Genomic DNA, 25,990 nt, shown 5'->3' on the forward strand with positions numbered 1-25,990 from the left:
ATCTGTACATCCAGTGCTGCAGCCCCTGGTGTACGGTGTATAGACGCAGTAAACCTTGACTCATTGAGTGGTGTTCAGTAATTGCATTCATGACCCCAGAATTCAATATGATTATATTTATCTCACTCTCCATGGCAGGCCTCCTGCTCATTATTTGACAGTGATGAAAATCAAAGATATTGATATAAATGACCTCTCTTCAGAAGCGGATAGAGCCCCAGTATTGACGTTTTTGGACCTGACTTCTTAGACAGGCTTTGATGTGGTTGTGGATGGCTGGGTCAGAGGCAGGATGGGGCTGGGTCTGAGGCAGGATGGGGCTGGGTCTGACGCAGGATGGGGCTGGGTCTAAAGGAGAGGCAGGATGGGGCTGGGTCTGAGGCAGGATGGCGCTTGGTCTGAGGAAGGATGGGGCTGGGTCTGAGGCAGGATGGGGCTGGGTCAGAGGCAGGATGGGGCTTTGTCAGAGGCAGGATGGGGCTGGGTCTGAGGCACTATGAGGCTGGGTCCTAGCAGGCTGGTACATAGGGTGTAGCATCAGTGTCATCCAAATAGCAGGGTCTGGATGGTGATGTTAGTGTAGTGGGGACTGATCATAGCCCAGGACCTACAGTATCTCAGTCACTTACAAACGCTCCCCCTCTTTTGTATACTTCTCTCTTACTCCCTCCCTCTTGCATATTTCTCTCTCGCACGTCTCTGTCTCTCTCTCTCTCATCTCTCTCTCTCTCTCATCTCCCTCTCTCTCGCATCTCTCTCTCTCGTATCTCTCTCTCTTGCATCTCTGTCTCTCTCTCTCTCTCTCGTATCTATCTCTCTCTCTCATATCTATCTCTCTCTCGTATCTATCTCTCTCTCTCGTATCTCTCACTCTCTCGCACATCTCTCTCTCTCGCATCTCTCTCTCTCTCTCGTATCTATCTCTCTCTCTCGCATCTCTCTCACTCTCGTATCTCTCTCTCTCGTATCTCTCTCTCTTGCATCTCTCTCTCTTGCATCTCTGTCTCTGTCTCTCTCTCTCTCTCCTATCTCTCTCTCTCCTATCTCTCTCTCTCTTGCATCTCTCTCAATTCAATTCAATTCAATTTACTTTATTGTCATGGCAAGTTCTTTATTACTTACATTGTCCAAGTATACATATCGAAAAGTAAAAATATATATTTATATATAAAATATATATATATTTATAATTTAATTATAATAATAATAGTAGTAGTGGACATGGGAGTGGACTTGGGATTACCATTAACAACAACTACAACAACAATATTAATGCGAACAACAATACATTAAAGCTATGGTAGTAGACCAGTGTCAACATGACTGAGAAGACACATGACCTGGTATGAAAGACAAAACAAAACAAGATGGGAAATATTATCGACGTTACTTTGCACTTTTCACTGGCTGTCCCTCAGGTTGTGGCAGGAGGACACATATTTGGCTGCCAAAACTGCACATTTTGTCTTTTCTTCTCTCTCTCTCTCTCTCTCTCTCTCTCTCTCTCACATCTGTCTCTCTTGCATCTCTCTCTCTCTCTCTCTTGCATCTCTCACTCTCGTATCTCTCTCTCTCGTATCTCTCACTTTCGCTTGCATCTCTCTCTCTCTTGCATATTTCTCCCTCTCGCATCTATCTCTTGCATCTCTCTCTCTCTCTCTCTTGCATCTCACACTCATCTCTCTCTCTTTCGCTTGCATCTCTCTCTCTTGCATATCTCTCTCTTGCATCTCACACTCTCGTATCTCTCTCTCTCATCTCTCTCTTATCTCTCTCTCTCTTCCGCTTGCATCTCTCTCTCTTGCATATTTCTCTCTCTCTCTTGCATCTCTCAATCTCTCTCTCGTATCTCTCTCTCTCTCTATCTATCTCTCGCTCATCTCTCTTTCTCTTTCGCATGCATCTCTTTCTCTCACTCTCGTATCTCTCTCTCTCTCTTATCTCTCATCTCTCTTTCTCTTTCACTTGCATCTCTCTCTCTCTCTCTCTCTCGTATCTCTCCCTCTTATCTCTCTCTCTTGCATATTTCTCTCTCTCTTGCATTTCTCTCCCTCTCTCTTTCTCATTTAAAAAATACATTGCATTAATGTCCTGTCTGCATGCAGTAGGCTAGCAGTAAGCTGCTCATATTAGCCAGTGAGATAGGTACATTACAGCAGAATTGTCCCAGTCAATGGAAATCAACAGACACTGAGACTAGAACACAATCCCCCAGGACAGGGACATTATGTGCGTTTCCTTTTCATCCTCCCTCTCCACCAGTAAAGCTTTCAACCAAGATGAATACACAGCCCCTGGTCACAACAGCATTAACGGCAGGGCCTAGCGTGTCACAGAATGGGTTTGTGGGCCAGTGTAATGCGCCAGGCAGGCAGAAGGAAAAGCATATGAATAACATGAATGAACAACATCCCTTCTCTTCCCATCTATCCCCTCCGAACTTCTCCCAGGGAAAGAGAGAGAGAGGCAGAGAGAGAGAGAGAAAAGAAAGAGAGAGACAGGTGGAGAAAGGAGAGAGATAAAAAAGAAGAGAGGAAGAGAGAGACAGAGACAGGAAGGATGGAGGGAAGGAAGGCTCTGCTCGTCAGTAGCGTCACACTTGACTAGGCCCCTGAGACGCTCCCAGTAGAACCTTCAGCTGCCAGCTGTCTGTTGCCATGAGGATGAAGTCATCTCCAGAGGCCCGCATGCTAATGTAATCAATCACCTCCCTGTGTGACACGTATCATCTCAGGTGGCGCGCCTGGCTGCCTCTCTCTCAGCCTCACAGCCTCAGCTTTTCTCTCAGTCCCAGCCTCAGCCCCAGCCTCACAGCTCTAACCTCAGCCAGGCTGCCTCTCTCTCAGCCTCACAGCCTCAGCATTTCTCTCAGTCCCAGCCTCAGCCTCACAGCCCCAACCTCAGCCTGGCTGCCTCTCTCTCAGCCTCACAGCCTCAGCTTTTCTCTCAGTCCCAGCCTCAGCCCCAGCCTCACAGCCCCAACCTCAGCCTGGCTGCCTCTCTCTCAGCCTCACAGCCTCAGCATTTCTCTCAGTCCCAGCCTCAGCCCCAGCCTCACAGCCCCAACCTCAGCCTGGCTGCCTCTCTCTCAGCCTCACAGCCTCAGCTTTTCTCTCAGTCCCGGCCTCAGCCCTAGCCTCACAGCCCCAACCTCAGCCTGGCTGCCTCTCTCTCAGCCTCACAGCCTCAGCATTTCTCTCAGTCCCAACCTCAGCCCCAGCCTCACAGCCCCAACCTCAGCCTGGCCGCCTCTCTCTCAGCCTCACAGCCTCAGCTTTTCTCTCAGTCCCAGCCTCAGCCTCACAGCCCCAACCTCAGCCTGGCTGCCTGTCTCTCAGCCTCACAGCCTCAGCATTTCTCTCAGCCCCAGCCTCACAGCCCCAACCTCAGCCTGGCTGTCTCTCACTCAGCCTCACAGCCTCAGCTTCTCTCCCAGCCTCACAGCCCCAATCTCAGCCTGGCTGTCTCTCTCTCAGCATCAGCCTTTGTCTCAGTCTGAGCTTCAGGCTCACAACTAGGCTTGGGCAATATACCATTTATACCGTATACCGGGTTTTTCAAAATAACTACAGTATTTTTCAGGGGCTACAGGGATGTGTGCTATGCTTATAACTAGTTCAATATAGTTAAATATAACTATAAGAAATCTAGGATGTGTCAAATAAATTATATCCATCTCAGGGCTCCTGCTATGCATTTGGTTGGCTGACTTGCTAGGTAAGTGGCTAGATGTCAAGATCAAACTTCTTGGTTCCAGCAGAGATATTCAATCCCCTCCTGGATCAACATCTCTGTTGCCTAAATTGTTTTGTGCTTCCGCCAATTTTTTTTATATGCAGTTGAAGTCGGAAGTTTACATACACCTTTCATACACCCCATAGGACGGGGTTCAGACCCAGGGTGGGGTTCAGACCCAGGGACCCGAGCTTAATGATGAGCTTGGAGGGTACTATGGCGTTGAATGCTGAGCTGTAGTCAATAAACAGCATTCTTACATACAGTTGAAGTCGGACGTTTACATACACCTTAGCCAAATACATTTAAACTCAGTTTTTCACGATTCCTGACATTCAATTCTAGAAAAAATTCCCTGTCTTAGGTCAGTTAGGATCACCACTTTATTTTAAGAATGTGAAATGTCAGAATAATAGTAGAGAGAATGATTTATTTCAGCTTCTATTTCTTTCATCACATTCCCAGTTGGTCAGAAGTGTACTTACACTCAATTAGTATTTGGTAGCATTGCCTTTAAATTGTTAAACTTGGGTCAAACGTTTCGGGTAGCCTTCCACAATCTTCCCACAATAAGTTGGGTGAATTTTGGCCCATTCCTCCTGACAGAGCTGGTGTAACTGAGTAAGGTTTATAAGGCCTCCTTGCTCGCACACACTTTTTCAGTTCTGCCCACAGATTTTCTATAGGATTTGAGGTCAGTGCTTTGCGATGGCCACTCTAATATCTTGACTTTGTTGTCCTTATGCCATTTTGCCACAACTTTGAAAGTATGCTTGGGGTCATTGTCCATTTGGAAGACCCATTTGCGACCAAGCTTTAACTTCCTGACTGATGTCTTGAGATGTTGCTTCAATATATCCACATAATTTTCCTCCCTCATGATGCCATCTATTTTGTGAAGTGCACCAACGCCACAACATGATGCTGCCAACCCCGTGCTTCACGGTTGGGATAATGTTCTTTGGCTTGCAAGCCTCCCCCTTTTTCCTCCAAACATAACAATGGTCATTATGGCAAAACAGTTATTTTTTTGTTTCATCAGACCAGAGGACATTTCTCCAAAAAGTACGATCTTTGTCCCCATGTGCAGTTGCAAACTGTAGTCTGGCTTTTTTATGGCGGTTTTGGAGCAGTGGCTTCTTCCTTTCAGGTTATGTCGATATATGACTCGTTTTACTATGGATATAGATACTTTTGTACCTGTTTCCTCCAGCATCTTCACAAGGTCCTTTGCTGTTGTTCTGGGATTGATTTGCATTTATCACACCAAAGTACGTTCATCTCTAGGAGACAGAACTTCCTGAGTGGTATGACGGCTGCGTGGTCCCATGGTGTTTACACTTGTGTACTATTGTTTGGACAGATGAATGTGGTACCTTCAGGCGTTTGGAAATTGCTCCCAAGGATGAACCAGACTTGTGGAGGTCTACAATTTTTTTCTGAGGTCTTGGCTGATTTCATTTGATTTTCCCATGATGTCAAGCAAAGAGGCACTGAGTTTGAAGGTAGGCCTTGAAATACATCCACAGATACAACTCCAATTGACTCAAATTATGTCAATTAGCCTATTAGAAGCTTCTAAAGCCATGACATCATTTTCTGGAATTTTCCAAGCTGTTTAACCTTCCTGATCTCCCCATCCCGGATCCGGGATCGTGAATACAGACTCAAGCTCATTACCATAACGCAACGTTAACTATTCATGAAAATCGCAAATGAAATGAAATAAATATGCTAGCTCTCAAGCTTAGCCTTTTGTTAACAACACTGTCATCTCAGATTTTCAAAATATGCTTCTCAACCATTGCAAAACAAGCATTTGTGTAACAGTATTGATGGCTAACGTAGCATTTAGCATTAGCATTCAGCTGGCAACATTTACACAAAAAAACAGAAAAGCATTCAAATAAAATCATTTACCTTTGAAGAACTTCAGATGTTTTCAATGAGGAGACTCTCAGATAGCAAATGTTCAGTTTTTCCTGAAAGATTATTTGTTTAGGACAAATCGCTCCGTTTTCTGCGTCACGTTTAGCTATGAAAAAACCCCTGTATCCAGGATTGTGTAAATCTATCAGCAAGCTCATTAGCATAACACAACGTTAACTATTTATGAAAATCGCAAATGAAATGAAATAAATATGCCATCTCTCAAGCTTAGCCTTTTGTAAACAACACTGTCATCTCAGATTTTCAAAATATGCTTCTCAACCATAGGAAAACAATAATTTGTGTAAAAGTAGCTAGCTAGCGTTAGCATTTCGCGTTAGCATTTAGCGTTAGCATTAGCGTTAGCATCCAGCACGCAACATTAACAAAAACATAAAAGCCTTCAAATAAAATCATTTACCTTTGAAGAACTTCTGATGTTTTCAATGAGGATACTCTCAGTTAGATAGCAGATGCTCAGTTTTTCCAAAAAGATTCCTTGTGTATTAGAAATAGCTCCGTTTTATACATCACATTTGGCTACCAAAAAAAATCCCCAAATTCAGTCCTCAAAACGCGAACTTTTTTCCAAATTAACTCCATAATATCGACTGAAAACATGGCAAACGTTGTTTAGAATCAATCATCAAGGTGTTTTTCACATATCTCTTCATTGATACATCGTTCTTGGACACATGCTTTCTCCCCTGAATCAAATGGTAAAGTAGAAGCAGCTGGCAATTGCGCACCGAATTCGACGCAGGACACCAGGCGGACACTTGGAAAATGTAGTCTCTTATGGTCAATCTTCCAATGATATGCCTACAAATACGTCACAATGCTGCTAAGACCTTGGGCGAACGACAGAAAGTGTAGGCTCATTCGTTGCGCAATCACAGCCATATAAGGAGAGAATGGAAAACAGAGCTTCAGAAATTCTGCTAATTCCTGGGTGATGCATCATCTTGGTTTTGCCTGTAGAATGAGTTCTGGGGCACTTACAGACAAAATCTTTGCAGATTCTGAAACTTCAGAGTGTTTTCTTTCCAAAACTGTCAAGAATATGCATAGTCGAGCATCTTTTCGTGACAAAATATCGCGCTTAAAACGGGAACGTTTTTTATCCAAAAATGAAATAGCGCCCCTAGAGCTCTAACAGGTTAGGCAGATTCAACTTAGTGTATGTAGACTTCTGACCCACTGGAATTGTGATGCAGTGAATTATAAGTGAAATAATCTGTCTGTAAACAATTGTTAGAGAAATTACTTGCGTCATGCACAAAGTAGATGTCCTATCCGACTTGCCAAAACTATAGTTTATTAACAAGACATTTGTGGAGTGGTTGAAAAATGAGTTTTAGTGACTGTGTATGTAAACTTCCGACTCCAACTGTACGTACATCTATTATTTTGTTTTAAATTGCACCCCTTGTTTGCACATTCGGTAATACAGTATACCCCGGTATGGTACAGAAACGGTATCACGGTATGAAAATCTGGATACGTCAAACCCTACTCACAACCCCAGCCCTAACTTCTCTCTCTGTCCCAGCCTCAGTCCCAGCCCTAACTTCTCTCTCAGTCCCAGCCTCAACCCCAGCCCTAACTTCTCTCTCAGTCCCATCCTCAACCCCAGCCCTAACTTCTCTCTCAGTCCCAGCCTAAACCCCAGCCCTAACTTCTCTCTCAGTCCCAGCCTAAACCCCAGCCCTAACTTCTCTCTCAGTCCCAGCCTCAACCCCAGCCCTAACTTCTCTCTCAGTCCCAGCCTAAACCCCAGCCCTAACTTCTCTCTCAGTCCCAGCCTCAACCCCAGCCCTAATTTCTCTCTCAGTCCCAGCCTCAACCCCAGCCCTAACTTCTCTCTCTGTCCCAGCCTCAGTCCCAGCCCTAACTTCTCTCTCAGTCCCAGCCTCAACCCCAGCCCTAACTTCTCTCTCAGTCCCAGCCTCAACCCCAGCCCTAACTTCTCTCTCAGTCCCAGCCTAAACCCCAGCCCTAACTTCTCTCTCAGTCCCAGCCTCAACCCCAGCCCTAACTTCTCTCTCAGTCCCAGCCCTAACTTCTCTCTCAGTCCCAGCCTCAGTCCCAGCCCTAACTTCTCTCTGTCCCAGCCTCAGCCCCAGCCCTAACTTCTCTCTCAGTCCCAGCCTCAGCCCTAACTTCTCTCTCAGTCCCAGCCTCAGCCCCAGCCCTAACTTCTCTCTCAGTCCCAGCCTTAACTTCTCTCTCAGTCCCAGCCTCAGCCCCTGCCCTAACTTCTCTCTCAGTCCCAGCCTCAACCCCAGCCCTAACTTCTCTCTCAGCCCCAGCCCTAACTTCTCTCTCAGCCCAAGCCCTAACTTCTCTCTCAGCCCCGGCCCTAACTTCTCTCTCAGCCCCAGCCCTAACTTCTCTCTCAGTCCCAGCCCTAACTTCTCTCTCAGTCCCAGCCTCACAACCCCAGCCTGGCTGCCTCTCTTTCAGCATCAGCCTCAGTATCAGCTTCCGCCTCAGCCTCAGCCTTCCATCCTGATACAGAGAGGAGAAGGAAGAGAGGATATGCTAATCCTCAGATTGTATGTGAACCATGGAGATGTCTGACTGTCTTGTACATATAATCCTATGTATTCTCCAAAGTGGCAACCTTAGCATCTAACACTCAGTAATAAGCAATGGAAAGATAAAAGGTGGGTTATGCATTACAGAATAATAACAACAATCATTTGATGTCAATTCCTTTTTTTCAATGCATAAAATGAACACATTATATATGCAACAACATGTTGCTCTATTGATATGTGGGCATTGTAGACGAGACGACGTGTGAATTCTATCTTTTTTTCCCAAAGAGAAGAAAGTCATAATTTTCCGTTCCTGCCAGCAGGTGGCAATAAAACCCCACTGTGCTAATCAGGCTTTACCAACGGGAGAGAATTCACTATGTGACTCACTGACTAACAGTGGAGATAAATAGGAAGAGACCGTCTAGTCAACAGACTGAGAATGCGTCCCAAATGGCAGCCTATTCCCTATTTAGCGCACTACTTTTGACCAGGGCCCGTAATGCTCTGGTCAGAAGCATATAGGGAATAGGGAGCCATTTGAGACACAGAGTATTTACATGGCAGAATAGCTACAGACCATGGGAAACTACCGACTGGACCCGACTGAAACTACAGATAACATTCAATATAACTTCAATCATATACTGTGGAGAATGTTGATACTAAAGGATTATACAGTACTAGTTATGTTTAGGTAGGATTCACAGGCTGGCTCGTATTAAACCCTACCAACATTGACATTGTCCAGGGCTGTGGAGAAAATGGCATTCAGACATCCCTGTGATGGCAGAGACCCACTGGGGAGGATGAACAGGATACCATGGAGTCACTCAGGACCGAGGCTCATCGGGGCTGAGGTTCACTGGCTACGGAGGAGAATATCATATCTCTGAAAGGCAGCAGGGCCCCTCATGTGTTAAAGAATGACTCAATAGTCTCTCTCTCGCTTTCATACTCTGTCTGTCTGTCTGTCTGTCTGTCTGTCTGTCTGTCTGTCTGTCTGTCTGTCTGTCTGTCTGTCTCTGTCTCTGTCTCTCTCAATTTAAGGGGCTTTATTGGCATAGGAAACATATGTTAACATTGCCAAAGCAAGTGAAATAAATAATAAACAAAAGTGAAATAAATATAAACAAATGTACAGTAAACATTACACTCACAAAAGTTCCAAAATAATAAAGACTATTTACAGTGTTGTAATGATGTGCAAATAGTTAAAGTACAAAAGGGAAAATAAATAAACATAAATATAGGTTGTATTTACAATGGTGTTTGTTCTTCACTGGTTGCCCTTTTCTTGTGGCAACAGGTCACAAATCTTGCTGCTGTGATGGCACACTGTGGTATTTCACCTAATAGATATGGGAGCTTATCAAAATTGGATTTGTTTTCGAATTCTTTGTGGGTCTGTGTAATCTGAGGGAAATATGTGTCTCTAATATGGTCATACATTTGACAGAAGGTTAGGAAGTGCCACCTCATTTTGTGGGCAGTGTGCACATAGCCTGTCTTCTCTTGAGAGCCAGGTCTGCCTTCGGCGGCCTCTCTCAATAGCAATGCTTACGGAGTCTGTACATACAGTAGTCAAAGGTTTCCTTACATTTTGGGTCAGTCACAGTGGTCAGGTATTCTGCCACTGTGTACTCTCGGTTTAGGGCCAAATAGCACTCTCTCTCTCTCTCTCTCTCTCTCTCTCTCTCTCTCTCTGAGTATATTGTCCTGCAGATTTCCTGGGTCTCTTACTCTCATCAAATCATCAATTAGCTCCCAGCTCCTTCAGAGACTTGATTACATGCTCTTCATTATTTACCTAATGGTCTAATTACATCGTTGGATGGGAGACATTAACATGAGAGGCAGGCAGGAGAAGGAAGGTCGCAATGCACTGGTTAGTGGTTTCTATGAGGCTACTCTATGTGAGAGTAGAGAGGAGACACGAGAGCAACGTGTATCACAAAGCTTTTGATGTGCTGGCTGCCTTTGTTGTCAAGTTGGATTATGTTGATTATGTACATATCAGACTTGGATCAGAAGATACAGGTAGGCAGCATGCTTTCTATTTGGCAACCATTTGCTGAATGATCCTCAAAAGCAGGTTAAACCGTCTCCTCTGATGTGGAGGTATTAAAACACTGTCAAATAACTTCAACCCTCCGTCTGACGGTGGAGGCAACCTTTCCTTGTATGTTGTGTACTAATGTCATATTACCATAAGCAGGGTTGACAGCAATGATTGATCTGTTCATAAATCACATCATCAATACTGCACCCGTCACTTAACAACTGACCTTTGAATATTATTATTATTATTATTTTTGACATCTCAGCAATTTAGCAGACGCTCTTATCCAGAGCGTCTTACAGTAGTGAGTGCAGACATTTTCAGACTTTTTTTCGTAGCCACACGGGTCAATATGTGTTGACATTTGAATTCATATAGACACCATCATTATGAGCGGGAAGGATTTAGCAACACTTTCTAGTTTGGGAATACATGAACGTTGGAGCCATCTACTGTCAATGTCAGGTAATAGAATAACCCATGCTTGAAACAGCAACAGCATCGCAGTAAAACGGTGTGTGACAGAGGCTGTGGCTCTCCTTACCTCTATCTTGCCCCATATGTCTGGGTGGTTGCCGTGGTGCTGGATGTCATCCTGCAGCTGTTGGATGAGGGGTTTACACTGTGTCTCTATGTGGGGGGCCATGGTAGTGGTGGTGGGCTGCAGCAGTAACCTGTTGCTGTCTCTCCTTCTGGAGCCAGTAGAGCTCCCTCTGGTCTCCCCGGAGCTCCAGCCCCTGTTGTTGTCTCTCATCCTACTCTCCCCGGAGCTCCAGGCCTCGTCCTCAGACAGTAGGTCACTGAGGGGGCCCGACTCAAGGCTCTCATCCAGGGACGGAGCCATGTCGCTGGACGAGGTGGGCGAGAAATGCCCCATCCCCACCCGGAAGGGCCTCCTGTAGGGCTGTTGGAGGTTGGGGAGGCCCGGAGTGGGGTTGGGGCTGCCCGGGCCATCGCCCTCCCAGTCTGAGTTGACCTCAGTCAGCTCCCAGTCGTCCACATCCTGAATGGACTCGTGGTGTCCTTGGTGGCCGGGTCTCTGGGGCAGCGCCTTGGCCAGGGTCTCCAGCTTCATAGCCAGCATCTCTGTCTTCTTCAGCTGGGCGGGCAGAGCCAAGAACTCATCTGACCCAAACCACCGCTCCTCGCTGGGGTTAGGGCTAGCCTCGGCTAAGGCTTGGGCTTGGAGGTGCCGCTTGGGCCCCTGGCGCTGGATGATCCAGTCTGCTGCTTTTTTGAGGGGACTGGAGTCCTCGCTGGAGGCCTCGTCATGGGATTCGTGGTCCAAGGGTCCCCGCATGGGAGAAAGTAGGGGGCTGTTTCTGTCTCTGACTGTCTGTGGATCATCCATGTCCCTGTTGCATTCTCCAGTGCCTGAGAAGGGGATGGGGATGGGGGAGATGTCTTGGGGGAAATGGCCTCCCCGCCCTGCCTCTGAGGAACTCCTCTGCAGGGGGATGTGAGCTCCAGCAGGGTCCCCCTGTCTCTGGTACCGTCCCGCCTCGCTCTGTCTGCTGGCCTGCAGGTTCCTGTCATTCATTGCATGCAGGCTGTTGTAGGACTGACTGGCGTTGCTGGGGTACACAGCGTCCAGTTCCAGCCAGAACTTGGAGCGATCTGGAGGGTCCAGAAGGGAGGGGGTGCTCCGGCTCAGGTCTGCCTGGAACTGAAGAGAGGAAGGCAGTGTGGATCTCCTCAGGCTGAGGCTGGTCTCAGCCTCTCCCTCCAGGTACATGGGCTTCTTCGGCAGGGAGGGCTGGGTGGGGGACACCTCGTTACTCACGCTGCCCTGGAGTGGGCGCTTGGAGAGCAGAGTGCTCTCGTTCTGGGGCGTGCTGCAGTGCATTGTGGTTCCTGGTGCAGGATTGTTGTCCTCTCCTCCGCTACAGAGTGTGTCTTTCAGTCTCTCTATGGAGGTCACTGGCTCCTCCTCCTCCTGCTCTGGGACGACCCCTTGGTTCTGGTTCTGCTTGACCGTGATGGTCAGCAGATCCACACTCTGGATGAGCTCTGGCAAGTCTCTCTCCAGCCCGGGGTAGCTACACCGGGGATCCTGGCCCTGGCCTGGTCCCCTGGTACCCTCCTGGTCCTCACTGGGGCTGTAGTCGCTGAGCTCGTAGGCTGTGATGCCACAGTCCAGGGAGAAGTAGTCCTGACTGCACTTAATGGTCAGCTGGCCACAGTCGTCCACTTCAGTCAGAGCATCCAGGCGAGTCTGGAGGGGGGGGGGGGGGGGGGGGGGGGGGGACACACGGAGGGGAGAGAAACAACAACACACCACTTAAGTTAACTCCGAATATTCAAGTTACAATGCCTTAGAGGGACAATCTGCAGTTCAAAACTACAACAAAGCGCCAGCCTGCCACTGTTTTGGTAAACAGCTGAGGGATGGGGCTGGAGAAATGTAACCACGCCCAAATCGCTAGACAAAGATATGGATACAAGGACTGACCATCCATTAGATCAAAATTATAGCTTTAACTATGTTTTGAAGCAATACAGTGTTTATTTAAAATTGCTTACATTATATAATAAAACAAGCTGATATTTTGGGTTCTGATAGGGTATGACAGTTGAACTAGCTCATGAGGGATTTATACAGTGCCTTGCGAAAGTATTCGGCCCCCTTGAACTTTGCGACCTTTTGCCACATTTCAGGCTTCAAACATAAAGATATAAAACTGTTTTTTTTTGTGAAGAATCAACAACAAGTGGGACACAATCATGAAGTGGAACGACATTTATTGGATATTTCAAACTTTTTTAACAAATCAATAACTGAAAAATTGGGCGTGCAAAATTATTCAGCCCCTTTACTTTCAGTGCAGCAAACTCTCTCCAGAAGTTCAGTGAGGATCTCTGAATGATCCAATGTTGACCTAAATGACTAATGATGATAAATACAATCCTCCTGTGTGTAATCAAGTCTCCGTATAAATGCACCTGCACTGTGATAGTCTCAGAGGTCCGTTAAAAGCGCAGAGAGCATCATGAAGAACAAGGAACACACCAGGCAGGTCCGAGATACTGTTGTGAAGAAGTTTAAAGCCGGATTTGGATACAAAAAGATTTCCCAAGCTTTAAACATCCCAAGGAGCACTGTGCAAGCGGTAATATTGAAATGGAAGGAGTATCAGACCACTGCAAATCTACCAAGACCTGGCCGTCCCTCTAAACTTTCAGCTCATACAAGGAGAAGACTGATCAGAGATGCAGCCAAGAGGCCCATGATCACTCTGGATGAACTGCAGAGATCTACAGCTGAGGTGGGAGACTCTGTCCATAGGACAACAATCAGTCGTATATTGCACAAATCTGGCATTTATGGAAGAGTGGCAAGAAGAAAGCCATTTCTTAAAGATATCCATAAAAAGTGTCGTTTAAAGTTTGCCACAAGCCACCTGAGAGACACACCAAACATGTGGAAGAAGGTGCTCTGGTCAGATGAAACCGAAATTGAACTTTTTGGCAACAATGCAAAACGTTATGTTTGGCGTAAGAGCAACACAGCTGAACACACCATCCCCACTGTCAAACATGGTGGTGGCAGCATCATGGTTTGGGCCTGCTTTTCTTCAGCAGGGACAGGGAAGATGGTTAAAATTGATGGGAAGATGGTTGGAGCCAAATACAGGACCATTCTGGTGAAAACCTGATGGAGTCTGCAAAAGACCTGAGACTGGGACGGAGATTTGTCTTCCAACAAGACAATGATCCAAAACATAAAGCAAAATCTACAATGGAATGGTTCAAAAATAAACATATCCAGGTGTTAGAATGGCCAAGTCAAATCCAATCGAGAATCTGTGGAAATAACTGAAAACTGCTGTTCACAAATGCTCTCCATCCAACCTCACTGAGCTTGAGCTGTTTTGCAAGGAGGAATGGGAAAAAATGTCAGTCTCTCGATGTGCAAAACTGATAGAGACATACCCCAAGCGACTTACAGCTGTAATCGCAGCAAAAGGTGGCGCTACAAAGTATTAACTTAAGGGGGATGAATAATTTTGCACGCCCAATTTTTCAGTTTTTGATTTGTTAAAAAAGTTTGAAATATCCAATAAATGTCGTTCCACTTCATGATTGTGTCCCACTTGTTGTTGATTCTTCACAAAAAAAATACAGTTTTATATCTTTATGTTTGAAGCCTGAAATGTGGCAAAAGGTCGCAAAGTTCAAGGGGGCCGAATACTTTCGCAAGGCACTGTACGTTATATTCTTCAATAATCAAAGGCTGAATAAAAGCATTTATGTATCAATCGCAGATTGCCTTTTTAAATAAACCAAAAGGGGTTGTGGTTTCCAACATAAAAGAGGAGCAACTCCTAAGAGTCTACATTATACTACAGTAAATCAAATTGCACATCCATGGAGTCATCAGCAGTAATTCCTGCATGGGCCACAGGGTGGTGTGCACTGCACTCTCTATGTAAAAGACACTGGATGGACAGTCTTTGACGTGTAACTTGGCCATTTTTTCTTTCTCTCAAAATGTTTCTCTCCATTTACCCGGTGTTTTATGTACACAGTGTGTGGGAGTTAGTCTCCTAAACAACTAAATGTATCAAAAGCTTAGCGTAGAGGCCAGGATATCCAGTGGACGACTGAAGAGAACAGCATGTCCCGTAGACAGGCCAGGATATCCAGTGGACGACTGAAGAGAACAGCATGTCCCGTAGACAGGCCAGGATATCCAGTGGACGACTGAAGAGAACAGCATGTCCCGTAGACAGGTCAGGATATCCAGTGGACGACTGAAGAGAACAGCATGTCCCGTAGACAGGCCAGGATATCCAGTGGACGACTGAAGAGAACAGCATGTCCCGTAGACAGGCCAGGATATCCAGTGGACGACTGAAGAGAACAGCATGTCCCGTGGACAGGTCAGGATATCCAGTGGACGACTGAAGAGAACAGCATGTCCCGTAGACAGGTCAGGATATCCAGTGGACGACTGAAGAGAACAGCATGTCCCGTAGACAGGTCAGGATATCCAGTGGACGACTGAAGAGAACAGCATGTCCCGTGGACAGGCCAGGATATCCAGTGGACGACTGAAGAGAACAGCATGTCCCGTAGACAGGTCAGGATATCCAGTGGACGACTGAAGAGAACAGCATGTCCCGTAGACAGGCCAGGATATCCAGTGGACGACTGAAGAGAACAGCATGTCCCGTAGACAGGCCAGGATATCCAGTGGACGACTGAAGAGAACAGCATGTCCCGTAGACAGGCCAGGATATCCAGTGGACGACTGAAGAGAACAGCATGTCCCGTAGACAGGCCAGGATATCCAGTGGACGACTGAAGAGAACAGCATGTCCCGTAGACAGGCCAGGATATCCAGTGGACGACTGAAGAGAACAGCATGTCCCGTAGACAGGCCAGGATATCCAGTGGACGACTGAAGAGAACAGCATGTCCCGTAGACAGGCCAGGATATCCAGTGGACGACTGAAGAGAACAGCATGTCCCGTAGACAGGCCAGGATATCCAGTGGACGACTGAAGAGAACAGCATGTCCCGTAGACAGGCCAGGATATCCAGTGGACGACTGAAGAGAACAGCATGTCCCGTAGACAGGCCAGGATATCCAGTGGACGACTGAAGAGAACAGCATGTCCCGTAGACAGGCCAGGATATCCAGTGGACGACTGAAGAGAACAGCATGTCCCGTAGACAGGCCAGGATATCCAGTGGACGACTGAAGAGAACAGCATGTCCCGTAGACAGGTCAGGATATCCAGTGGACGACTGAAGAGAACAGCATGTCCCGTAGACAGGCGAGGATATCCAGTGGACGACTGAAGAGAACAGCATGTCCCGTAGACAGGCCAGGATATCCAGTGGACGACTGAAGAGAACAGCATGTCCCGTAGACAGGTCAGGATATCCAGTGGACGACTGAAGAGAACAGCATGTCCCGTAGACAGGCCAGGATATCCAGTGGACGACTGAAGAGAACAGCATGTCCCGTAGACAGGCCAGGATATCCAGTGGACGACTGAAGAGAACAGCATGTCCCGTAGACAGGTCAGGATATCCAGTGGACGACTGAAGAGAACAGCATGTCCCGTAGACAGGCCAGGATATCCAGTGGACGACTGAAGAGAACAGCATGTCCCGTAGACAGGCCAGGATATCCAGTGGACGACTGAAGAGAACAGCATGTCCCGTAGACAGGCCAGGATATCCAGTGGACGACTGAAGAGAACAGCATGTCCCGTAGACAGGTCAGGATATCCAGTGGACGACTGAAGAGAACAGCATGTCCCGTAGACAGGCCAGGATATCCAGTGGACGACTGAAGAGAACAGCATGTCCCGTAGACAGGTCAGGATATCCAGTGGACGACTGAAGAGAACAGCATGTCCCGTAGACAGGTCAGGATATCCAGTGGACGACTGAAGAGAACAGCATGTCCCGTAGACAGGCCAGGATATCCAGTGGACGACTGAAGAGAACAGCATGTCCCGTAGACAGGTCAGGATATCCAGTGGACGACTGAAGAGAACAGCATGTCCCGTAGACAGGCCAGGATATCCAGTGGACGACTGAAGAGAACAGCATGTCCCGTAGACAGGTCAGGATATCCAGTGGACGACTGAAGAGAACAGCATGTCCCGTAGACAGGCCAGGATATCCAGTGGACGACTGAAGAGAACAGCATGTCCCGTGGACAGGTCAGGATATCCAGTGGACGACTGAAGAGAACAGCATGTCCCGTAGACAGGTCAGGATATCCAGTGGACGACTGAAGAGAACAGCATGTCCCGTAGACAGGCCAGGAGATCCAGTGGACGACTGAAGAGAACAGCATGTCCCGTAGACAGGCCAGGATATCCAGTGGACGACTGAAGAGAACAGCATGTCCCGTAGACAGGCCAGGATATCCAGTGGACGACTGAAGAGAACAGCATGTCCCGTAGACAGGCCAGGATATCCAGTGGACGACTGAAGAGAACAGCATGTCCCGTAGACAGGCCAGGATATCCAGTGGACGACTGAAGAGAACAGCATGTCCCGTAGACAGGCCAGGATATCCAGTGGACGACTGAAGAGAACAGCATGTCCCGTAGACAGGCCAGGATATCCAGTGGACGACTGAAGAGAACAGCATGTCCCGTAGACAGGCCAGGATATCCAGTGGACGACTGAAGAGAACAGCATGTCCCGTAGACAGGCCAGGATATCCAGTGGACGACTGAAGAGAACAGCATGTCCCGTAGACAGGCCAGGATATCCAGTGGACGACTGAAGAGAACAGCATGTCCCGTAGACAGGCCAGGATATCCAGTGGACGACTGAAGAGAACAGCATGTCCCGTAGACAGGCCAGGATATCCAGTGGACGACTGAAGAGAACAGCATGTCCCGTAGACAGGCCAGGATATCCAGTGGACGACTGAAGAGAACAGCATGTCCCGTAGACAGGCCAGGATATCCAGTGGACGACTGAAGAGAACAGCATGTCCCGTAGACAGGTCAGGATATCCAGTGGACGACTGAAGAGAACAGCATGTCCCGTAGACAGGCGAGGATATCCAGTGGACGACTGAAGAGAACAGCATGTCCCGTAGACAGGCCAGGATATCCAGTGGACGACTGAAGAGAACAGCATGTCCCGTAGACAGGTCAGGATATCCAGTGGACGACTGAAGAGAACAGCATGTCCCGTAGACAGGCCAGGATATCCAGTGGACGACTGAAGAGAACAGCATGTCCCGTAGACAGGCCAGGATATCCAGTGGACGACTGAAGAGAACAGCATGTCCCGTAGACAGGTCAGGATATCCAGTGGACGACTGAAGAGAACAGCATGTCCCGTAGACAGGCCAGGATATCCAGTGGACGACTGAAGAGAACAGCATGTCCCGTAGACAGGCCAGGATATCCAGTGGACGACTGAAGAGAACAGCATGTCCCGTAGACAGGCCAGGATATCCAGTGGACGACTGAAGAGAACAGCATGTCCCGTAGACAGGTCAGGATATCCAGTGGACGACTGAAGAGAACAGCATGTCCCGTAGACAGGCCAGGATATCCAGTGGACGACTGAAGAGAACAGCATGTCCCGTAGACAGGTCAGGATATCCAGTGGACGACTGAAGAGAACAGCATGTCCCGTAGACAGGTCAGGATATCCAGTGGACGACTGAAGAGAACAGCATGTCCCGTAGACAGGCCAGGATATCCAGTGGACGACTGAAGAGAACAGCATGTCCCGTAGACAGGTCAGGATATCCAGTGGACGACTGAAGAGAACAGCATGTCCCGTAGACAGGCCAGGATATCCAGTGGACGACTGAAGAGAACAGCATGTCCCGTAGACAGGTCAGGATATCCAGTGGACGACTGAAGAGAACAGCATGTCCCGTAGACAGGCCAGGATATCCAGTGGACGACTGAAGAGAACAGCATGTCCCGTGGACAGGTCAGGATATCCAGTGGACGACTGAAGAGAACAGCATGTCCCGTAGACAGGTCAGGATATCCAGTGGACGACTGAAGAGAACAGCATGTCCCGTAGACAGGCCAGGAGATCCAGTGGACGACTGAAGAGAACAGCATGTCCCGTAGACAGGCCAGGATATCCAGTGGACGACTGAAGAGAACACCATGTCCCGTGGACAGGCCAGGATATCCAGTGGACGACTGAAGAGAACAGCATGTCCCGTAGACAGGCCAGGATATCCAGTGGACGACTGAAGAGAACAGCATGTCCCGTGAACAGGCCAGGATATCCAGTGGACGACTGAAGAGAACAGCATGTCCCGTAGACAGGCCAGGATATCCAGTGGACGACTGAAGAGAACAGCATGTCCCGTAGACAGGCCAGGATATCCAGTGGACGACTGAAGAGAACAGCATGTCCCGTGGACAGGCCAGGAGATCCAGTGGACGACTGAAGAGAACAGCATGTCCCGTGGACAGGTCAGGATATCCAGTGGACGACTGAAGAGAACAGCATGTCCCATGGACAGGCCAGGAGATCCAGTGAACACACACACATCCTTTCATTGTTCTGGCTGTGCAATCATATAATTGAATAAGGCCTGCTCAGACACAGAACCTTAGCGGAACCTGCTTTAACAGCTGACACTTTATTTCCCTTCCATTTGGCATACAATTGAATAAACAAAAAAAAGAAGACAGTACACTAGGAAACCATTTTTTTTTTTTTATAAAGGATGATATTAAAACACCTTAGATAAAATGTTGGCAAAACGACGAACACAGCTCATTTATCACGAAACCCTCTGATATTGCCAACTACTTGAATTACTCTTTCCATTGGCAAGATTAGAACATTTAGACATGACATGCCAAAAGCCAGCTCAACCTTCATAACCATGCATGCTTGACCAAATTATGAAAGACAAGCGTTGTAATGTTTTATTCTGTAAAGTGAGTGGGGAAGAGGCAAAAACATTTATTGTTGTCTATCAATAATGACAAACCACCTGGGGCCTCATTTATCAACTGTGAATACATTTCTTACACAATTGTGGCATAGGTGGAGATTCTAGAATGTATAAATTATTGGGATTCATCACAGATTCTACATTATATTGACCAGATACTCTAGTGGCCGCTGTAACAATGAAAATACATTTCTTCAACAATGGAAGGCAGGTGAGAACATTCTAGCCAATGAAAGGGCAGATACGCATGTGAACAACAGGCACAACTCTGATATAAAGTGTTTTTTCTCAAAGTTGCCAGGATGTTAAACGTCCTACTTATATCAGTACACTCGTAAAAACCTAAGCATTACAAAACTTCTATTTGATCACATAAGCCACACACGCGTAGCAAATAAGCAATTACATTTTTTGTTAACCAAATTCAACACTGTCATTGACCTCCGAAGAAAAACTCCTTGCTTGGTGAAGTAAAAAAAACTAAAAACTCCACCTGCTGGAGAAGAATGATTTTAGGCCCGGTTATCCCTCGTTTTGCCTCTTCCTCTATTGATTTAGCAAACTGTCGCAAGTAACATATACACTGAGTGTTCAAAACATTAAGGACACCTTCTTAATATTGAGTTGCACTGGCCCATGTTGACTCCAATGCTTCCCACAGTTGTGTCAAGTTGGCTGGATGTCATTTGGGTGGTGGACCATTCTTGATACACACAGGAAACTGTTTAGCGTGAAAAAGCTTGCAGTTCTTGACACAACCGGTGCAGGGCACCAACTACCATACCCTGTTCAAAGGCACTTCAATCTCCGTCTTACCCATTCAGCCTCTGTATTCCACACATGCACAATCCATGTCTCAATTGTCTCCATATTTAAAAAATCCTCCGTTAACCCGTCTCCTCCCATTCATCTACACTGATTGAAGTGGATTTATCAAGTGACATCAATAAAGGATCTTAGCCTTCACCTGGATTTGTATACTCAGAGTACAAATGTTTTCAATGACAAATCAGAGCCATATTATATTTGTGCGGTCATGAACGAGTGCTACAACCTCGCTTGGAAAACGCCCTCCATTCACCTTTTATGGTAACAGAAACATCCTCATTTGCTGTATGATTTGAAGATGTTGGAACTGGGCCATGATAGTAAAAAAAAAAAGACAATGGCAAATGTGATCATATATCTGTTGAGGTTTGGATAGAATGACGCAGTGACTTTTCCAAACTAAAAAATGCGAGTGCCAAAACACTGACCGTGCAATTTGGAACAATTCAAAAGTAAATGCTACAGCCCACACCATTTTGTTTTTCCATTATTATGTTTCTATCTCCTGCCTTGGTGTACGCTCTGACATGAAATAGGATATGATGTCGGCGCTCCTAATCCTATTGCACAGCAATACTGTAGCCTACCCATACAGTCAAGCATGCTTGGCTATTGAATGAGTGATTGATAAATGGTAGCCTACTATTTGTTGTGTAGCGGGAATAATTTAAAGTTATGTCAGAAAAGGAGCTACATGTAATATGATTATGATTTAGGCCTATATAATAAAAGTAAAATAAATAGACGACATACTGCAATGCGATCTCTTTACCAATGGCAAATGCATCTGTTTTATCATTAGGCCCCTGTTTTAATGTTTTTATTAGTTTACCATTATTATAATTCCAGTGGTGTTGAGACAACTTCTACTTTTACTTGACTACATTCCTAAAGAAAATAATGTATGTTTTACTCCATACATTTTCCCTGACACCCAAAAGCACTCGTTACATTTTTAATGCTTAGCAGGAAAGGAAAATGGTCCAATTCACGCACGTATCAATTGAATATGCCTGGTAATCTCTACTGCCGCTGATCTGGTGGACTCACTAAACACAAATGCTTCATATGTAAATAATGTCTGAGTGTTGGAGTGTGCCCCTGGCTATCGGTAAAAATATATACACTGCTCAAAAAAATAAAGGGAACACTTAAACAACACAATGTACCTCCAAGTCAATCACACTTCTGTGAAATCAAACTGTCCACTTAGGAAACAACACTGATTGACAATAAATTTCACATGCTGTTGTGCAAATGGAATAGACAACAGGTGGAAATTATAGGCAATTAGCAAGACACCCCCAATAAAGGAGTGGTTCTGCAGGTGGTGACCACAGACCACTTCTCAGTTCCTATGCTGTTCTGGTCACTTTTGAATGCTGGCGGTGCTTTCACTCTAGTGGTAGCATGAGACGGAGTCTACAACCCACACAAGTGGCTCAGGTAGTGCAGCTCATCCAGGATGGCACATCAATGCGAGCTGTAGCAAGAAGGTTTGCTGTGTCTGTCAGCGTAGTGTCCAGAGCATGGAGGTGCTACCAGGAGACAGGACAGTACATCAGGAGATGTGGAGGAGGCCGTAGGAGGGCAATAACCCAGCAGCAGGACCGCTACCTCCACCTTTGTGCAAGGAGGAGCAGGAGGAGCACTGCCAGAGCCCTGCAAAATGACCTCCACCAGGCCACAAATGTACATGTGTCTGCTCAAACGGTCAGAAACATACTCCATGAGGGTGGTATGAGGGCCCGACGTCCACAGGTAGGGGTTGTGGTTACAGCCCAACACCGTGCAGGACGTTTTTCATTTGCCAGAGAACACCAAGATTGGCAAATTCGCCACTGGCGTCCTGTGCTCTTCACAGATGAAAGCAGGTTCATACTGAGCACATGTGACAGACGTGACAGTCTGGAGACGCCGTGGAGAACGTTCTGCTGCCTGCAACATCCTCCAGCATGACCGGTTTGGCGGTGGGTCAGTCATGGTGTGGGGTGGCATTTCTTTGGGGGGGCCGCACAGCCCTCCATGTGCTCGCCAGAGGTAGCCTGACTGCCATTATGTACCGAGATGAGATCCTCAGACCCCTTATGAGACCATATGCTGGTGCGGTTGGCCCTGGGTTCCTCCTAATGCACGACAATGCTAGACCTCATGCGGCTGGAGTGTGTCAGCAGTTCCTGCAAAAGGAAGGCATTGATGCTATGGACTGACCCGCCCGTTCCCCAGACCTGAATCCAATTGAGCACATCTGGGACATCATGTCTCGCTCCATCCACCAACGCCACGTTGCACCACAGACTGTCCAGGAGTTGGCGGATGCTTTACTCCAGATCTGGGAGGAGATCCCTCAGGAGACCATCCGCCACCTCATCAGGAGCATGCCCAGGCGTTGTAGGGAGGTCATACAGGCACGTGGAGGCCACACACACTACTGGGCCTCATTTTGACTTGTTTTAAGGACATTACATCAAAGTTGGATCAGCCTGTAGTGTGGTTTTCCACTTTAATTTTGAGTGTGACTCCAAATCCAGACATCCATGGGTTGATAAATTTGATTTCCATTGATCATTTTTGTGTGATTTTGTTGTCAGCACATTCAACTATGTAAAGAAAAAAGTATTTAATAGGAATATTTCATTCATTCAGATCTAGGATGTGTAATTTTAGTGTTCCCTTTATTTTTTTGAGCAGTGTATATATGAAAATTGTGCCGTCTTGTTTGCTTACTATAAGGAATTTGAAATGATTTATACATTTACTTTTGATACTTACGTATATTTAAAGCCAAATACTTTGACTTTTACTCAAGTAAAGGGTCAATTTTAGGGTTAATTTTACTTTTACTTGAGTCATTTTCTATTAAGGTATTTTTACTTTTACTCAAATATGACAATTTGGTACTTTTTCCACCACTGTATAATTGCCGTGCATCAAAAATCTCCCAAATCACCCAAATCCAGATAGCTGATGTTCTGAAAGAGCTGCAAAATCTGGACCCCTACAAATCAGCCGGGCTAGACAATCTGGACCCTCTCTTTCTAAAACTATCTGCCGAAATTGTTGCAACCCCTATTACTAGCCTGTTCAACCTCTCTTTCGTATCATCTGAGATCCCCAAAGATTGGAAAGCTGCCACGGTCATCCCCCTCTTCAAAGAGGGAGACACTCTAGACCCAAACTGCTACAGACCTACATCCATCCTGCCCTGCCTTTCTAAAGTCTTCGAAAGCCAAGTAAACAAACAGATCACCGACCATTTCGAATCCCACCGTACCTTCTCTGCTATGCAATCTGGCTTCCGAGCTGGTCATGGGTGCACCTCAGCCACGCTCAAGGTCCTAAACGATATCATAACTGTGCAGCCGTATTCATCGACCTGGCCAAGGCTTTCGTCTCTGTCAATCACCACATTGTTATCGGCAGACTCAACAGCCTTGGTTTCTCAAATGACTGCCTAGCCTGGTTCACCAAATACTTCTCTGATAGAGTTCAGTGTGTCAAATCGGAGGGCCTGTTGTCCGGACCTCTGGCAGTCTCTATGGGGGTGCCACAGGGTTCAATTCTCGGGCCGACTCTCTTCTCTGTATACATCAATGATGTCACTCTTGCTGCTGGTGATTCTCTGATCCACCTCTACACAGACGACGCCATTCTGTATACTTCTGGCCCTTCTTTGGACACTGTGCTAACTAACCTCCAGGCGAGCTTCAATGCCATACAGCTCTCCTTCTGTGGCCTCCAACTGCTCTTAAATGCAAGTAAAACTAAATGCATGCTCTTCAACCGATCGCTGCCCGCACCTGCCCGCCCGTCCAGTATCACTACTCTGGATGGTTCTGACTTAGAATATGTGGACAACTACAAATACCTAGGTGTCTGGTTAGACTGTAAACTCTCCTTCCAGACTCACATTAAGCATCTCCAATCCAAAATCAAATCTAGAATTGGCTTCCTATTTCGCAACAAAGCATCCTTCACTCATGCTGCCAAACAAACCCTCGTAAAACTGACTATCCTACCGATCCTCGACTTCGGCGATGTCATTTACAAAATAGCCTCCAACACTCTACTCAACAAATTGGATGTAGTCTATCACAGTGCCATCCGTTTTGTCACCAAAGACCCATATACTACCCACCACTGCAACCTGTACGCTCTCGTTGGCTGGCCATCGCTTCATACTCGTCACCAAACCCACTGGATCCAGGTCATCTACAAGTCTTAGCTAGGTAAAGCCCCGCCTTATCTCAGTTCTCAGGAATAAATGGTTAAAAGCCACCCACAGACCCCCCACAACAAGCCCACCCCAATGGCCAATATGCAGTATCAGTTCTCTATGTTTGTCAAGAAGTATGAAGCTGTGACTTGGAGAATTGTTTAATCAACCTATGCAATGTATTTTCAGGGAATTTGGTGATGGTTTTCCCCACTGTTCAGAGTAATCAGTCATTGAAGTTGTTAGGTTAATTTCCCATCATACATCCTGATATTACCAGGTTCTGACCATATGGTGCTAAAAATGAAAAATTGGCCAATTTGGGTACAATCAATTAGCTTAATTTTGCAATATTCAATTTATCTTTCAACAAAAAAATGTTTCAGGAATGCTATTCTTATCTGTTTGTAACTACAGAAATGATTTCAGAACAATCTGAGATCGTCTTGTGCTTTTTGAGATTGTCTTGTGCTCTTCAATCTAAGCCTACAGGAAAGTTTTTGTCCTTAGACCTGGAGGGAAGCAAACGTCATTCCGCTTACCAAGAATAGCAAAGCACCCTTTACTGGTTCAAACAGCCGACCAATCAGCTTGCTACCGACACTTAGTAAACTTTTGGAGAAAAAAATGTATCTGTCGGACCAGGTACAATGCTATTTCACAGTAAACAAATTAACAACATTCTTTCAGCATGCTTATAGGGAAGGGCACTCAACATGTACGTACTGACACAAATGACTGATGATTGGCAGAGATAAATTGATAAGATTGTGGGAGCTGTTCTGTTAGACTTCAGTGCAGCTTTTGATATTATCGATCATAATCTGCTGCTGGAAAAACATATGTGTTATGACTTTGCATCCTCTGCTATATTGTGGATCGAGAGATACCGGTCTAACAGAACACAGAGGGTGTTCTTTAATGGAAGTCTCTCCAAGAAAATCCAGGTAGAGTCAGGCATTCCCTAGGGCAGCTGTCTAGGCCCCTTACTTTTTTCAATCTTTACTAATGACTTGCCACTGGCTCTTGAGTAAAGCCTGTGTGTCTATGTATGCTGATGACTCAACACTATACACGTCAGCTACCACAGCTTAACAAAGAGCTGCAGTTAGTTGCAGAATGGGTGTATCGGTCCACTAAACCCAGAGTTTTAAAGGCCCTTTGCACTACTTTTGTGAAGAAAAAAAACACTTTTTGGTTTATTTTTATTTTTCAGGGGGTTGTGGTTAAAGAAAAGAGAAAAAAAATGTTGC

General features: G+C 46.4%; 1 protein-coding gene across 4 annotated transcripts in view; it reads right to left on the reverse strand.

Moving 5' to 3' along the window:
- akap6 (A kinase (PRKA) anchor protein 6) overlaps positions 1-25,990 on the reverse strand; it is a 193,657-nt gene that overhangs the window by 124,083 nt on the left and 43,584 nt on the right. For all 4 annotated transcript variants that reach the window (XM_036954678.1, XM_036954676.1, XM_036954675.1 and 1 more), the window contains exon 4: positions 10,814-12,484. In XM_036954678.1, coding sequence (XP_036810573.1) covers positions 10,814-12,484 — 1,671 coding nt within the window. The remainder of the gene's footprint in view (positions 1-10,813; positions 12,485-25,990) is intronic.

The sequence above is a fragment of the Oncorhynchus mykiss genome, chromosome 19, assembly GCF_013265735.2.
Source record: "Oncorhynchus mykiss isolate Arlee chromosome 19, USDA_OmykA_1.1, whole genome shotgun sequence".
Classification (NCBI taxonomy): Eukaryota; Metazoa; Chordata; class Actinopteri; order Salmoniformes; family Salmonidae; genus Oncorhynchus; species Oncorhynchus mykiss.